Source organism: Emydura macquarii, unplaced genomic scaffold (assembly GCF_026122565.2).
Source record: "Emydura macquarii macquarii isolate MOO-44397 ecotype Brisbane River unplaced genomic scaffold, CSIRO-AGI_Emac_v2 contig_1790, whole genome shotgun sequence".
In the NCBI taxonomy this organism is placed as follows: domain Eukaryota; kingdom Metazoa; phylum Chordata; order Testudines; family Chelidae; genus Emydura; species Emydura macquarii.
In genome coordinates this window covers 26,743,111-26,759,024 of record NW_027131927.1, presented here as the reverse complement: position 1 = coordinate 26,759,024, position 15,914 = coordinate 26,743,111, and the positions used below count along the sequence as shown (strand labels likewise).

General features: G+C 40.6%; 1 protein-coding gene and 1 long non-coding RNA gene across 3 annotated transcripts in view; one reads left to right on the top strand and one right to left on the bottom strand.

Moving 5' to 3' along the window:
- GRID2 (glutamate ionotropic receptor delta type subunit 2) overlaps window positions 1-14,427 on the bottom strand; it is a 963,383-nt gene extending 948,956 nt beyond the window's left edge. Inside the window, exon 1 of one of the 2 annotated variants that reach the window (XM_067557183.1) lies at window positions 14,028-14,427. In XM_067557183.1, the coding sequence (XP_067413284.1) occupies window positions 14,028-14,115 (88 nt within the window). In that variant the 5' untranslated portion in view covers window positions 14,116-14,427. The remainder of the gene's footprint in view (window positions 1-14,027) is intronic. The other variant, XM_067557186.1, reaches the window with a different exon arrangement.
- LOC137159035 (uncharacterized) lies at window positions 13,384-14,351 on the top strand. The gene is made up of 2 exons (XR_010921527.1): window positions 13,384-13,444; window positions 13,783-14,351. It is a non-coding gene; the product is annotated as an uncharacterized lncRNA (long non-coding RNA).
- Window positions 14,428-15,914: the final 1,487 nt, after the last annotated feature.

Below are 15,914 nucleotides of genomic sequence, written 5' to 3'. Positions count from 1 at the left end.
AAAATGGAAATTTTCTATTTCACGATGACATTTCACTTAGATAAATACTGGAAAATTTAGCCTTTCATCAAAACCTTAGACAAAAAGTTGATTAGCTGTACTTTTCTGGGATTTCTATGGATTTTTCTAGATTATGGTGTTGACAGTTATACACAGTAATGTTTTTTATTAATGGAACTCTTCCACAACTGGTGTTGAGAAAAGTCAATATTTGTTTAGAGGGGTTCAACAATTTAAATATTGTTGCAGGAAATATTCCTGCCACTGCATTCCTCCAGTTCTGTAGATTTTTCTAGAATGGTGTTAAGTGTAAACAGGACCTAATCATATCAGTCAAGCAATTTTGGACACCTGCTGAACAAACACGGTCAGTAGTGGAGGGTCAGCAGTTGACAATCACTTGCAACAAGGTCATTTTCCAAACATAGATGGACCTCATGTGAAGGAAGGCTAGCTGTCAGTCTCATGTGGTATATAAAGCACATGGCTGTCCTTAGAATGAAGCTTTCCTAGATGTCAATATATGACAGGTCTTCTGAGGACTGGTCTGTAGAGTATGGTTTTAGATTTCCTCATTGTCAGCCACTGAACTGCAATGAAAAGCTCTCTAGATAGCCATGAAATATTTTTCTAACTATTGCTGCAGTTATCACAGAGATGTTATGGGACTGTGGGTGGAAGGGGAGGTGGCCCATACAAACGATGAATGGAAGGTGTGGTGTCTTGCTCAACTGTGGGCCAAATTATCACCTGGTGTAAATAGGCGTAGTTCCATTGACTAACATGGAATTATGCCAATTTATGTCAGCTGAGAATTTGGTTTTAGGTCTCTATCAAGCTGTGGGCCATAAAACAAAGACGCATGAGTACCCTTTAACTAGAATAGTAATTTAGAGGCAGACTGGCTTCACTCCAAAACTGTTTTTAGGAATTAGGAAGTTGTTGAAATAATATTGATCCTCACCTGCAGACAGTAATAGTGTTTTGTCAGGGTACCATTCTATGTAAGCTAGCACTCTGGAATTTTAATATAAACAGCAGAGAGACAAGGCATACTCCTCAAATACCCTCTAGATCCAGATTTGCTACCACACAATGTCTTCCCACTTTTGTCAACAAATAGACTATTAAAAGTAGTAAAAACTGTGTTGATGCTGAAGACCTTACAATTTAGAGTGTAAAGACGTAATCTGTTGCTCAAATACTAAGTGACTTCTATTCTCTCTCTAAAAAGACCCTTAGCAGCAATTATTGCTGGAGCTGCCTTCAAAGCAAATATGGGTTGCTCCTAAATAGCATGTATTTTCCTCTTCATTGCAGACATGGGGAAAGAGGAGAGAAACTGAATGCTAGTTCCAAAGATCAAATTAGGCAAAGTAAAGAGATGGGAGGGAATTTTAAAAAGTTCAAATCCATATGTATGGACAATTTTAATATTATTCTTTATTTCAAGCTACTGGTACAAAATGCTTCTAGCATCTCGTTCATAGTTAGTTTCTCTTTCCCTTTCATATTTTGGACAGGAGAACATAAACCTACTATTTCCTAAAACAATTGTGTTCTTCACTTGACACAAAACATAAACAGCCAATTAATTCTAGCCTCAGGGACGTTTGGCAGCCTTGCACAAAACACAAAAAGTAATAAAAAACCCTGGAACACTAATGAACAGGATTTGTTCATCCCACGCCCTTCAGAACTTGGTTCTCAGCAATAAGTTTCCACCTCCTCCTACCATATCTCATGCAACCCTGTTACTAGAGATTATTGATCACAAACATTTAAAGATTATTAATCCCAAATCCTCACGCAAGGCCTGAACCAAAACCCATGCAAGTCTATGGGAAGCCTTTTCATCAGTTTCAAATGAATGTCACACCCATGACAGAAAAAGAGGCAGTAAACCTAAAGTCCCAATCTAGGAAAACACTGAAGTACTTGCTAAATATAAGCATGTGAGTAATCCCACTGACTTCACACACATGTTTAAGAGTTTCACTGGATTGGGGTCTACATTTTGACCCAAACTATGCACCCATTAACGAAGAAACTGAGTTAGGGACATCCCCTCCCCCACAATGTGTCATCTTACATTGAAATGTTCTCAATTAATACTAAGGCTACGTCCACACGATCACTTTTATCAACAAAATTTATGTTGCTCGTGAGTGTGAATATTCCACCCCTCTGAGTGACAAGTTTTGGCGATGTAAGCACCAGTGTGGACAGCACTACATTGGCAGGAGCAGCTATCACTGCTCTTTGGGGTGGATTAATTATGCCAACAGGAGAGCTCTCCCCCATCTGCATAAAGCAGCTACACAAGAGGCCTTACAGCTGTACTGCTCTAAGCCCTCTTGTGTAGACATAGCCGACATTGTTAGAGATAAGGGTGCAATAAATCCAATTTCCTTTTCAGGTTCAAGCCTCTAGGTCAGTTACAGAAAAATGTATTTCTTAGACGATCACTAGGTGACACTTTGAATGATAGAACCAAACTTTATTTAAAGGGAAAGTTAATTAAGCAAACAGGCATGCAATTAACACTTACATACTACTACAATTATACTTGCACTTAAAGATGAAATATTGTTTCAATGGGCGATCAGTCCACTGATAAGTACAGCCTTATAATCCTGGAACCTAACTGTACACTTTTGATGTTAATATGCGCTCTCCTGCCACTTAGCAAGGCTACTCCTTTTATAATCCATTATAATACTAATTAACATTAAACTGCCCTATACCATAATTATATTTCTGCAACCTCTTTATTGGCTCTTTACGTTACACAATATTTAATTTAACATCTGCATCAATGTCCTTTCCATATTACCAGTATAGATAGCATTTTAATGTTAACATTCCCAAATTCTCAGAACACTTATTAAAAACCTTGCTCAAATCAGTTACATCCAAAATATAGCAGCAACATAACCCTGGGTCATGTCCTTGCTAACTTTGAATTTCCCATCTTACTATCTAACTTTCTCACTCTAGCAACTGATTTCCCATACTCCTTCACACATAGGTTCAGGGCCTAATTTAGCCTAACTTCTTATTTCTAAATCTAAACCATCCTATAGGCTACATGGGAGTACTCAGACCTTGGGAGCAAGCATATAAAAGAGTAAGTAGAGCTATGGAAAGGGATGGAGAAAAAGAAAGCATTTCTTTACACAGCATGTAGCCAACCTGGGGATATCTATAGCCACAAGAAATCATAGGCTGGAAGAGTTCAGTAAGACTCCAAAAATAATTAGGTATGAACAAAAAATTTCCAGCCACACTTGTTAGATTAAAAAAAGTTATTAGTGGAGTTAAGTCTGAGTCAAAGTTTGGATCTCAGTTCAAATCCAAAGATTCCTCAAATTTGGTGGCACAGAAGTTTCAGATGTAGAGAACCAGTTTGGGAACACATCTAGTTACTGGCTACAGTTAGCCTCAAGTTTCAGAGACAAACTGATCATACCTGCAGTGATTACGAAGGAATTTTCAGATTATATCAAACTGTGGATTACATATGGAAAGCTGGATAATCACATGATGGTGGCTTCTTATTTCCAGCAGCTAAACTGCAGTAAATATATATAGTGTTACTTTTCTATGAAAGCAATTGCTGTGGTTGCCACATGATTATTATACAATTGTCAGCAGAATGGAAGGTGGTCTTGTGGTCAAAATCTTATCCTATTCATCATCTCTGTATCAAAAATCTAGTCCACAGTATGAGAGTACTTGTGAATATCCAATACAGAGTACTGCACAACTAGGAAGTTACATTATGGTTTGACCTTTTTCTAAAATCACCAGATATAAACTTGGCTGGAGGCAAGTCATCTTACTAGCTGGATCGAAGTTCTGTTCCAGCATGAGAACAATTCAAGTTCTTTATTGCAGGTTCTCATGTGCAAACATTGCTTCTCATGATTCTACTGACTAGAAAAATTTTACAACCGTCAGAACATCTTCTAAACAGCATTTTGCTTTTTAACACTTAAACTGAATTTAGCAACTGTGATAGTTTCACTACTGACAGTCCTGAAGAAGCTTTTGTACCAGAGAAGAACATGGGAACCTTGTGATGCTACCACCCAACAGTACCACATGCCAGTGCACATCCTACTGTAAACCTGATTTGGAGCAAATTGTGTAAGCTATAGTTTAGACTCCGTCCTTACTCATTTCTATCAAGTCAAGGGTTCAAATCAATTCCAAGTTTTGTGGGAGTTGTATGGACACCGGTCTTCTACGAAGCTGATTAAGACAAATGAACAGCCATTAGGAAACAAGCTGGAAGTGACCTATAAGTGAAAGGTACTGTATTCCACAACCTGAATGTATCTCCCCAACTTCACCTCTAGTGAAAGGAAGAAACATCAAGTAATCAACTTTCAGGTGTTACCCGATTTCGTAAAGCTAATGCACCATATGTATGTGTGTGACAATGAATCTTCTCTCTCATCAAATCCCACATTCATCTTATCCACTACACAGAACTGTGTGCACCACTGAGGGGCCAGTTATCAACTTTTGTATTTGCCACTCTCTCCTTTAAACCTAAGTGAAAGGAAATCATGTGTACTGTGAACCATTTTGATAAAAATGAAAAAAGAAAGACTTCATTCCAAAATAGAAGGTGGCAGAAAGGAGATGGAGGCCATTTCACTGCAGAGCTAAGACTTACTGATATATTTGCAGCATTTCTTATCCCAAGTATATGGAATGCTGTAAATACTGCAGACCAGATAAATAGTATGGTGCAGCAAATGTCCGTTTCTAATGGTGCTCACTACAGGCCTGATCTGCAGCCTATGGAAGTCAATGAGCATCTGTCTATGGACTTCGGATCAGGTGTAATATAGCATTAGATTTTGACATGTGTCCTTATTGGATTTGCCAGACACCAGCAGTAGTACAACTTGTCCTTGTCAGCCTTAAGCATTCTCACATTATATGCCTTTCATCACTTTGTTGTCCTGGTTTTGCCCAAATCTCATCAGGTGCAGGCACTAGTGTTACACGAAAGCTGTAAATTAGAGGAAATACTTTCTACAACAAACAGCAGCACTTTCAACACTTATACAGACAGCCAGTGCAAATATAGCTTGAGTTAGAATACAAGTTTTGTGGAACTGGCATCTCTCTCTACATAAAAGTTGCCAAGGTTTTTTTTTTTTTTTAAATATGCCTAAACGTCAATGAGACTTATGCTCGTAAGCGACTTTGGCGTTTTGTTTTTACCCATCACCACCACCCGGGCACCAAGTGTGTATGCACACAGAAAAGCATGTATAGGGAGGGCATCAAGCAAGATATTTGTAAGGTGGACTCTAAATGTATTTAAGTTCATACTGCACAAATCTCTACCCATGGGAAATAAGATAGCTATAGAGGCCATAGACTTAAAAATAATAAAATATGACCACTTCACTAGCACTTTTTATCTCTTCCTCTCAAAGCACTTTACAAAGTGGCAAGCGTTATCCTCATTTTACAGAGTGAACTGAGGTATAGAGACTACAGGTCTACAATTCAGGTTTACTGACTCCCTATCCAATGCTTTATCCATATAAACATGCTGTTTCCAATCAAAGCAAAATGAAAAAAATTACTGTGCACTACTCCAGAAAGGTGAAAATCGGCTCTGGTTAATCAGACAAAACATTAGAATGAAATCTCCACCTCCATTTGCATCTGTGAAATATTTGGTCATGGTAGCAAAAGAAAAAAGGTTTAGCAAAACAACCAATTATTGTTTGGTACCTTGGGTATTAGCCTTAGCAATCTAACTTATTAAAATAGTTAATGGTTTAAAAGTAATGAAGAAATAAAGAAGATTCAATTCTTTAAATCTGCATGGAAGAGTCCAAGAGGAATTATCTAATGATTTTCACTGCATATTTTATTAGATACGTGATATTTTATTCATGGATAAAGCAAATATAACAATTAGGAATCATTAGCATTTTTGCACCAGTGTTATCTTTTAGGATAAAATACACAATTCTTTATTTCAATTTTATGCCTTTGCAATTCTTCCCTCTGGTTTAGACCTTTTCCACTTAACTGCTGCAGAAATCTTGCATGAAGAAAACCTTGCAGCATACCAGGGGCTCTCACCTTTGAGATTTTATTTTTTTCCCCCTTTCTTTTTTTTTCCAGTCATCTTCCTTTTCAATTTCCTCCTGAGCATGACTTCTCAGATAAACTTAGAATAACTTTCAGGAAACTTCTGCCTTTCATCTTCTTCCACCTTATTACACCATTCCAAAACTACTGTGTGCAGTGAAGTTCTAAAAATCTAACCTTGCTCCTGCAAATATCTTACTGCAATCAGTTTACAATTGACTAAAACTACAGTATTTCTATACCAAAGTCTTACTGTACAATTTTACTATACACACTGTAGCTACGAGGTTATTTTTGCTAATACAAAAAGTGTTATCCTCTCTTTTTCAGTGCTCACCACTTTTCCATAAGTTATACCTACAATTCACACTTTCTACATTATGCCAACTTCAGTTCCAAAGCAAGTATGATGCTCAAAGAACAAATGTTACACAGAAGCACAGATACATTTTTCCCCCTTTCAGCATCATAAAATGACAATATTGCCACAGTTCCAAGTTCCACCTCTTGCTAGACGATGTTCAGCACCTGAATTCCCCTTCATGTCATTATCAGCCTAGGATATTATTCTGGGTCATCTAACATTAAATAGAAAAGTAATAACTGTCCAAGTCATATGGATTATTATTAATTGTGGAAGTTTCTGAACCATCCCAATCTCCCCATCTTGATCTCCACCTTCACAACTACTGGTCTAGGGCAACCAGATTTATTAAGTTAAGAACTGTGACACCTGTACTGAGAGGGTATCACAGGGGATAGTTTTGGTGGTGTGTATGCATTGGAAGATTTTGAAAGCTGGGAAGGGGGGTGAGAAGAAGAGTGGCCTTTTCCATTAAGAGATCCCTTTCCTCTCCTTTCCCACCACCCTCTCTCCTTTCAGATTAAAAACCATTACACTTCAGACTAAACAGCAGGATGGGAGACTGTATTTCCTTCTCTGCAGTCAACAATTTTCACAATTAATGGATTCCTTCCATCAGTCCTATCTCAACTGGTGTTGACAATGGTTTGGCTGCTGGCATAACGCAATTGTTTCACAATTTGTCATAGAAGACTTGCTAGACTTTCCACATTCCACCTGATCACTATCATGCTTTCTCCAACACTGTCGATAACAATTTGAAGGAGTCAGTATTAGCAAGCAACTCTCATTCAACATTAGTTGAAAACACTAGCGTGAGCCATTTTTAGTAACTGGTGCCAGCAACAGGTTGCTTTCCTAGTTATTGATGGACTTTGTGCAGTGGAAGAGGGAGGAGAGAGAGACAGGGTGGGGTAGCTTGGAGCTTCGTGTATGGTGGCAGAAAGACCAAGAGGCATCATAGTAGGGAGGGCAGGCTGTCAAGATACAAGAAGTCTGATAGGCACTTCAAGGAATATCCTATGATTTTGTAAGCATCCTACCTGTTTATTTAACTCAGATGACCATCAGCCCCTTTTTGTGTCCAAATCTTCAACAAGTTCACCAACAACAAAACAACCCACTCAATGAATTTCTAGATTTTCCAGGGCACAAGGTTACTCTAAATTTGTTAATATGCCATATGCAATCAGGCAATGTAATGTACAAGGTCAACACTTTCTTTGTATTGTATTTTGTACATCTTATTAACATGATGTAATTGAATTGCAGATTTAGACATTTTTTTCTGATGTTTACCAATAAAGACTGTTTCCTTTTACTATAAAAAAGTTGGTCCCTCTATAGCCCCAAATGTATCAGGAATATTTCGGTCATTGCCTCTCCCCTCAAACAATTTGGCACACAGAAAATATAGTCCATTTCTGGTATTTTAGAGTATGTAGTTAGTAAAATGTTAGTATTTTATATTTTAGAGTAAGTGGTGTTTTGGCAGGTTTTAAGGTAAACCAGAAACCCTTATAAATAGATAGCAAGACAGTGTTTTAAGAGGTGAAATTTACTTTGTCAGTGCCATCATTCAAAACAATTTTTTGAACTTGCTAAAATAAGGTGATGCAACTGAACGCAGTGATAATCAGTACAAACAGTCTGAAAAGGCAAAACAGTAAATGCATTTTTAAAAGCCCCCAATAAATTCTACAAGCTGTCATAGCATATTACAGATAACTATATAACAGATGGAAGAGCATGATGTAAATTCACACCTTTATCTAGGGAGTAACCCAATGCCTTACAAAAGCCATCTCTTGCCAGTACCATGTACTTTATAAGGCAAGAGGAGAAGAGAACCATAGTTAATACCTTTGTTCATTGAGTTAAAATAACCTTAATTGATATATATTTAAGCAGGAACAGTCACAGTCCTAAAATTCCCCCATTCCACTCTCTATTTTCAGAGATAGTACCATGAGAATAAAGACTCTTCATCTATAACTAGTCATTTGAAAGCCTATACATAGTATCAACAATTGACATTAGACGTTCGTTAAAAAGCCATTTGAAAAAGGATGCTGGTTTTTTTAGTCGTATGAAGACCTTGAAGTAATTTTTGAAGTAGTTGCTAAAAGCAGTCGCTTCTAAGTCTTTTGAGTAAGCCGTACTCAGCTATGGGACTGCTCCGAAGCCTACTGCAGCCAAAAGAACCCTGACTCCCATGATTTCAATGGACTTTGAATCAGGCCCTATATGACTGCCAAGAAACACTTCAGAAAGCAGACACACTAATGACAAATATGTCCTTGGAAGACAACCATAATCTATGCAACAGAAGATATTCTCTCTTTAGGAGTAGTATGTTCACACTAAAAATACATTATTGGGACCCAAAACAGTGAAGCTCTTGAAAGAGAGAGTTTCAACATAATGCTTGTAGATAGAGGCATTAAGTATGTAGTGTACAATATATTTAGAGGCTATTAAAACATACTAGCTGCTAACCACACACTATGTTATATACCTTCATGTCTTTATAGCATTGTTTAAAAAACTTCCTTGGCATAGTCTAGTGCAGTGAAGAACAGAATTGAACGCTTATTTTGGTCTACTGAAATACTCATTTTTTTCCTCCTATCATGTCCTTGTTTCTTTATTTCCTATACTAATATAAAATGGATACATTCTAAACAATATAAAATAGATTACAATATTAATGAGTTGATGTACTCTAATACAGCCCTCAATAACGATGATGTAGTCACGAGATCAGTCATGACATGTATTTAACAGTATACTACATAGATACACCAATGTCTCTGGAAGAAGCAATAAAAGGTTAAGGTTTTATGCAAAATGCTAGGGCTTATGCTAATATAGTCTATTGGTAGGAAATAAGGTCACACATTATGAAGGATATAAAACAGGTTCCTTACCAAAGAAATTTGCACAAATAACTTCACTTTTAAGCCTGAAGTCACAAACATCAAGTAGGGTGGATGACCTTGTTAACTAGGGTCTTGCACTGGCACACATCACCATAGTACACATGCCCCCTGTGCTGACAAGTAGACTTTATATTAAGAAAATCCTGAGATGCAGATGTGTATACTCCCAAACTAGATTTTTCAGTTTTCCCACATTTTTATGTATTTGAAGGATGTCATAAGATTTTAACAGGAAAAACCATGCCTCCACTCAACTAATCTAAATTGTCCCTTGTATTATTAAACATTTATATTGCATTGGTGTCTACACACCCCAACCAGGTTGGGACCCCACTGTGCTAGGCACTTGACTACCATATAGTATTTGCAGCAGAGACTGTCGGAGCTTACAGTCTAAAAGCTCTGGTGCAATTTCGATTTTATAAAATTCTGTTATTTAAAAAAAAGGATGACACCAAGTAGTGTTTTGAACTTGCCACTAGATATGAAAAAAAGTTAAGAGTAGCACACTCTTGGGTGATGAGAGTGACAATATATAGTAACCTTGACTATTTGCATACTGCAATCTTATTGATTAAAATATTGCTCTAGTTCTTTATTCTTTCATTCATTATCCTTTAAAATGATTGTAGTATAATTGTAATGACATTTTACACCTGTGATCTTACACACCAACATTTTATTTGCTACCTGACCTACAGCGTTTTGCTTTATCTGATACAGGTATGTGTTCATGCTTCTATATGCAGAATCTACACAGACGTACATCTACACAGAGGTTATTGTGCACAGACACCATGGTAAAGGAATGAGTGCATATTAAAAATAGGAGAACCTTGACAGAAGATAAGAACCATACACAAATCTTGCAATTGATTAGAAATGCCACCTAATCCCTGCTTAATTAAAGGCACTGTTCTAAACTCCTGTTGTGTTTATGGAGTAGAGTGTGGGATGACTGATATATTAAGAAAATAGCAGGCAGTGTGGCTAATCTGAAAGACTTTGGAGCTTTTGAGCTACATAAAATCAGAGCAACTTTTTGAATAGCCTCATAAAACACAATATCGTTGCCATTCTGCTCACGGCTTTTGAGTTCTTCCTACAGCATACAGATCATTAGGAAACTTCTAAGCAATCAAGTAATGTGAGTCTGATGAAATCAATCAATGCATGGGCTCAGAGTAGCAACATAATACAGAACTGCCTCATTTTGACATGTCATATCCCCCCTCTTTTTATATAGGGTTAAGGATAATTACAGTGAAGGTGATCCATTTCAACATTTTCACAAGTGTGCTTAATCTAGTCTTTCTGAACTGCCAACTCCTATTTACAATACTTAGCCAGCAGAAACATTAACTATGGGCAGCTCCATCAATATTCAGAACATCATTTTGGAAAATACATAGACTGATTTGCTCTAAAAATAATCAAAAGACAACTAGAATAATTAAAAGGGTATTAGTTTGGGAGAAAAAAATGAATCAGCATTCCCTATTTATGGAAAGCTTCCCACACTACCCCCCAATTCATTAATCACACCTTGCTAATTCTAGGTAGCCATTCTTGTTGTGGTGGTCTACTTAAGCTGTTTGATAGGATAGTTAAACATTCAGAAATACCACCTTTTTATGGTAAATGTATCAAATACTCAATATGCAGTCAAATAAGGCAGTTAGTGTACTATGAGATAAGGAGTATGTACTACCATGAAGGGAAAACATGTGGAAAGGATTAGTAAATTAGTTAATTTTTTTTCAAGATTCTCTCCCTCTCCCCAATCCAACCTCCTCTCATTTCCACTTGAAGATGTGGAACATGTTAACATTGTAGAACTATGAAAAATATCTTTATTTTGCTCATTGCCTGAGGCCATCTGTAACTACATTTGTGCTACTTTTTCCTCCAGAAATTTAAATATTTCCTTTTCTTCTGTGGCTTTGAAATCTCCATCCACAACCTTTAGAATAATCTTATTGATTGATTCTCTTCCCCCAGCCTTTATTTTTTTTAAATGTTGGAACTAAAAAACCTGTCATCTCAAATTGACAAAAATGGTTTTTCATTATTCTTGCTTAAACACATTATATGTAACTTATTACCTGCACATAGAAAACAATCAAATTGGGGTTCATAAAACCTAAAATACAAAATTTCAGAGTGGTTTGGGAGATTATTATGGTTTTCACTGCTGATTTGTAGAAGGTTGCCAGTTTTAGTTGCTGACCGTTTAAACATTATTTATAAATGCAGGTCTTTTTTTTTCAAATTTAAGTTATCAACGATTTAGAGCGATGTAACAATTATAAATTTGCCAGTTTCATTGCAACAGAAAGCAGCCTATAAAAACAGCTAATTCCCTTGTCAAATGTACTAATGGTCTTTCAAGTCAAATTAATTGTGTGAGAAGCAACCACTTTGGTCCCCTCCCCCCCCCCCCCTCCGCGGGAAGATTTACTGTGTTGATGCATCTAAAACAATGGTATTTTCAAGAAAGAGAGAAGCAGTAAATACTAATGTTGTATATTTCAGATAAAAAATTAAGTTAAATGATAACAAATAGAAACAATAATTACCGAGAGAAAAAGGAGATATTTTCTCTTTCGATGCTATACCAAAGAGCTACAGTATATTCAATGTATCCTTTATGGAAAAGGACTGGATATACTGTTTTTAGTTTTTCCTCAGACAGATCATTGTTACACAGTAAAGATTTCACCCCAAATCCTAAAACATGTACAGTGAGTGAGCGCCTAAAACAAAGCACTAGGCATAGTCTCCAAGTGTGACTAACAATTCACAAATGCAAAGAAAATAAATCATTATCTCCTTAAAAAGGAGGGCATGTTGGTCTGCCGCTTGGTATCATATTTGATGTTGCAGTCAAGGAAAGCTATTAGACTGACCCCTGTAAAGTTCTGTACCAATGGGGGATGATAGCCCGTGGACTCCTGGCGATCTTAATGAAGGGTTGGACAGCTGCCCAAACGTTGGTGTCACTTTGTAAACTGTAAATGCAGGGATGGATTTCTAAATTCTGATCTTATTTTCCCTTTGACACACACACACACACACACACACAGCTATTATAATGGATAGGCACACATGTTTACAAAGGCAACCCCCGAGAGACGGAGCCCCCTGGATCTAAGGGGCCTGGCCCTGGAAGCCCAGAAGAAAGGGAGAGCAGCAGAACGCCCGTACAAGGACACCGACTGAGGCTCAAGCACGGCACACACCTGCGAACGAGCTTCTCCCCCACCCAGACCTCACCGGGCCAGCAGGGGGATTGGGTTTTTTGGGTTAAATGCTTGTTTCATTGCCCATCTTGCAGGCAGGCGTCTGCATTTTCATGCTCTTGCTCCGCCTGCGTGTTTTGTTTGCAGATCACCAAGCAGTCGGGGTCGGGGGGGAGAGTTCTTCCCTCCAGGCCAACCCCCACCGGAGCGGGCAGGGGAATCCGCGCTCTCTCCGGCGGGGGGAATAAGACGCCGTTTGAACCACAGACTCCTTTTTTCTAAGGGGCGCCGCGTGTGCGCAGAGCAGCGGCTGGCAGGGATGGAGGCAGGGGCCGCTTCCCTGGCAGGCCGGGCTGTCACACGGAGGGGGAATCCAGCTGTCTCTCGCCCCCATGCCCCTCTCTGGCTAGAAACGTGGGTTACAGCTTGAGCTTACTGCGGACAGCGCTGTGAATAATAATCACCCCCACACTCCCTCCGACCCCCCCCCCCGCCCCGCGTGGCCATCCTGCTGCCAATAGGTGGGGCCCACAAGCAGCTCCAGGACTGGCTCCTTAACCCTTTCTAGGGCAGCCGCGGCATCCCCCAGCTCCCTCCCTCCCCGACCCCTCGCAACAGCGCTGGCGGAGGGAACGCCCCCACCCGGCTCGGCTGCCCTGTGTTATAAACGGGAAAGGGGGGGGGGGAGTTGGAATTACGCCTCCCCCTCCCCCGGGGACAGAGCAGGGGGATGTGCGTCTGGACACCGAGCTCCCGTCTACACGGTGAGCGGCTCGGAATCCTTCCGGGAGAGGGCTGCCGCGGCGCTGCTGCTCCTCCAGCTGGGATAACGGCGGCGCCTGTTACACCGGAGGGGAGCGGGGGAGGGGGGCAAACACCCATCCTCCTCCCCGTGCACGGGGCTGCTTTGCGGAACCGAACCACCTGTTCGGCCGAGGGGGCGGCTGCGATCCTCAGCTGGGTGATACTGGGGGGCTACCGGGATGGGGCAAATCAGTAAGTCGCTGGAGGCGGGGGGAGAGATCTGTGCTAAGGACAGAGACGGGGTGTGTGTTAACTCTCTGCTTCCCCCCCCCCCCCCAATACTCCTCCTCGCCACCAGGTACGACATCTAAGGTTTAAGCACGCATCGTCCATCAAGAACCATTTCTAAAGAGCAATTGTAACAAAAAGAAGGGGAGGCGAGAGAGCAAAGATCATTATGGGAAGCAATTATAGGGAGGGTAAAAAAAGGAGGGAAGGAGAAGAGGCTGCAAAAAAAAAAAAAAAAAAGAGAGCGACCGGGAGAGAGAGAAGGTTGCAAAGGAGAGCTGGAAAAGTAACCAGCCGACGCAGCAGACCCCTTACCTATATGTATGATTGAATCTGCAATCGCCGCTTCCCAGGTTCGAGTCCAACAGACGGACACAACCACGACGAGGGAGAAAACTTCCATGTCCTCCTGGGGTTTAAGCTTTTTTACAGCAGCAGATCTTTTCTTACGAGGATCACGACAACGCAGCGCGGCAAGCCCAAGAGTTGTAGGTGCCGGAACAGTGTTTAAATCCCGATTGCCTGTGTACAGCTGCTGATGGGTGAGGGAGCGAGCCCAGGGTTTGAGGCGCCCCTCTCCTTTGCAAGAGCCCCGCGTCACTTCGGGGGGCTTCTGGGCATAACCAGAGTTGCTCTTAGTTCGGGCAGCAAATCCATTCAGACCGATTACTTCTCCGGGCAGCAGGCGCCTCTGTTCAGACAATCTCCATCCTTCCGCAGGGTCCAGGGATCCGCTCAGTCCCGGCTCCTACACAACAACTTCCAACCCACCACACACACACCGCGCGCGCATACACACACACACACACACGTACAAAGCCCTCTTGGCCAGAGAGCCCCAAACCTCAGGATCCCGCAGCAAATAACTCGCCTTCAATAAGGGAGGAGGAGCGGGGAATCAAGTAAAGAGGAGATCCCGGTTCTGGCAGCCAGATTCCTGCAGGAAAAGCCCCCCCTAGGCCAAAAATACCCAAAGTGAACTTCAAGGTAATGCAGATAGTAATGCAGAGATTTCCCCCCACCCCGTGCCTAATAAATTGCTGCCCACAGCTGGTGGAGAAAGCTGCAAATCAAGCCCAACGTGCTGTGTCTGTCGCGCAAGGTAGCGGTTGGACAGGGCAGGAGACAGAAGCAGTGCCTGGAGCAAAGCAGAGGAAAGCAGCTGATGGTCTGCAGGATGCTTTTACAGCTTGCCTTGCTGGTGGGATTCAGAGAGAGCTGGCAGCTCCAGCACCAGCCAGCACTTTGCCTACAAATGGATCACCTAGGAGAAGGAGAGCGAGCAAGAGATAAGTGTTATTAGACAGAGAAAGGGAGAAACAGCGAGGAGAGGGCTCCACTCTAATCACCACCTCCTCCCCCTATCTGCAATACAAGGGAGAAGCAAAATAGAGCTCTCATCTCCCTGGAAATCTTCAGCTGGAACTGAGTAAAAGACACAGGCAGGAGTGCATGCAGCCTAAAAATGCATTAGAGGAGGAAAAAGACTTGTTTTGAAGCTAATGCTTCGCTTCCAAAAATCCACCCCATTTGTTTAACCTTGTAACTCCACCTCCAGTATCAAGTTCAAAGCTAGATGGACACTTCTGGTTTTCCAGTCTTTGACAACTGAGTCAGGGACATTGCTTGAAGGAAAGGGGGGGGAGGGGGGGGGGAGAATCAGGGTCACCTGGCCGCAGAGGGATTAAAAAGACCTAGAAAGCTATTTATATTATTTTAATTATCTACAATTTTGATTGAATACTCACAATTACTTTAAAACTGAATTACTTTCCCCCCAAGTGTCAGTGTAAACGCGATGGGAAAATAACACTTACATAGCACTTTTCATTCTCAAGGCATTATTAAAAAAAAATCATTAACTGTTTAATCCTCATCCAGCCTTCGAGGTGAGTATGTATATTATCCCCATTTCACTGCTGGAAAACAACGGCCCAGAGAGATCAAAACTTTTCCTGTGAGCATATTATTCCCCAAGTGCCCATTTCAGGGTTTCTTGCACTTCGCCCTGGATTAGCCCCTACTGGCCCCTGTTGGAGACAGGAAAAAGATGGACTAGATAGAAAATCGCTCTGATCCAGTAGGACACATTTTATGTTCAGCATAAGCAATTAATACACAACAGGTTCCACGTTGTGGGCTAAGCTTCACTCCCACAGGCACTCCTTAGCGGAGACTTTTATGACAGATTGATATTTTTGG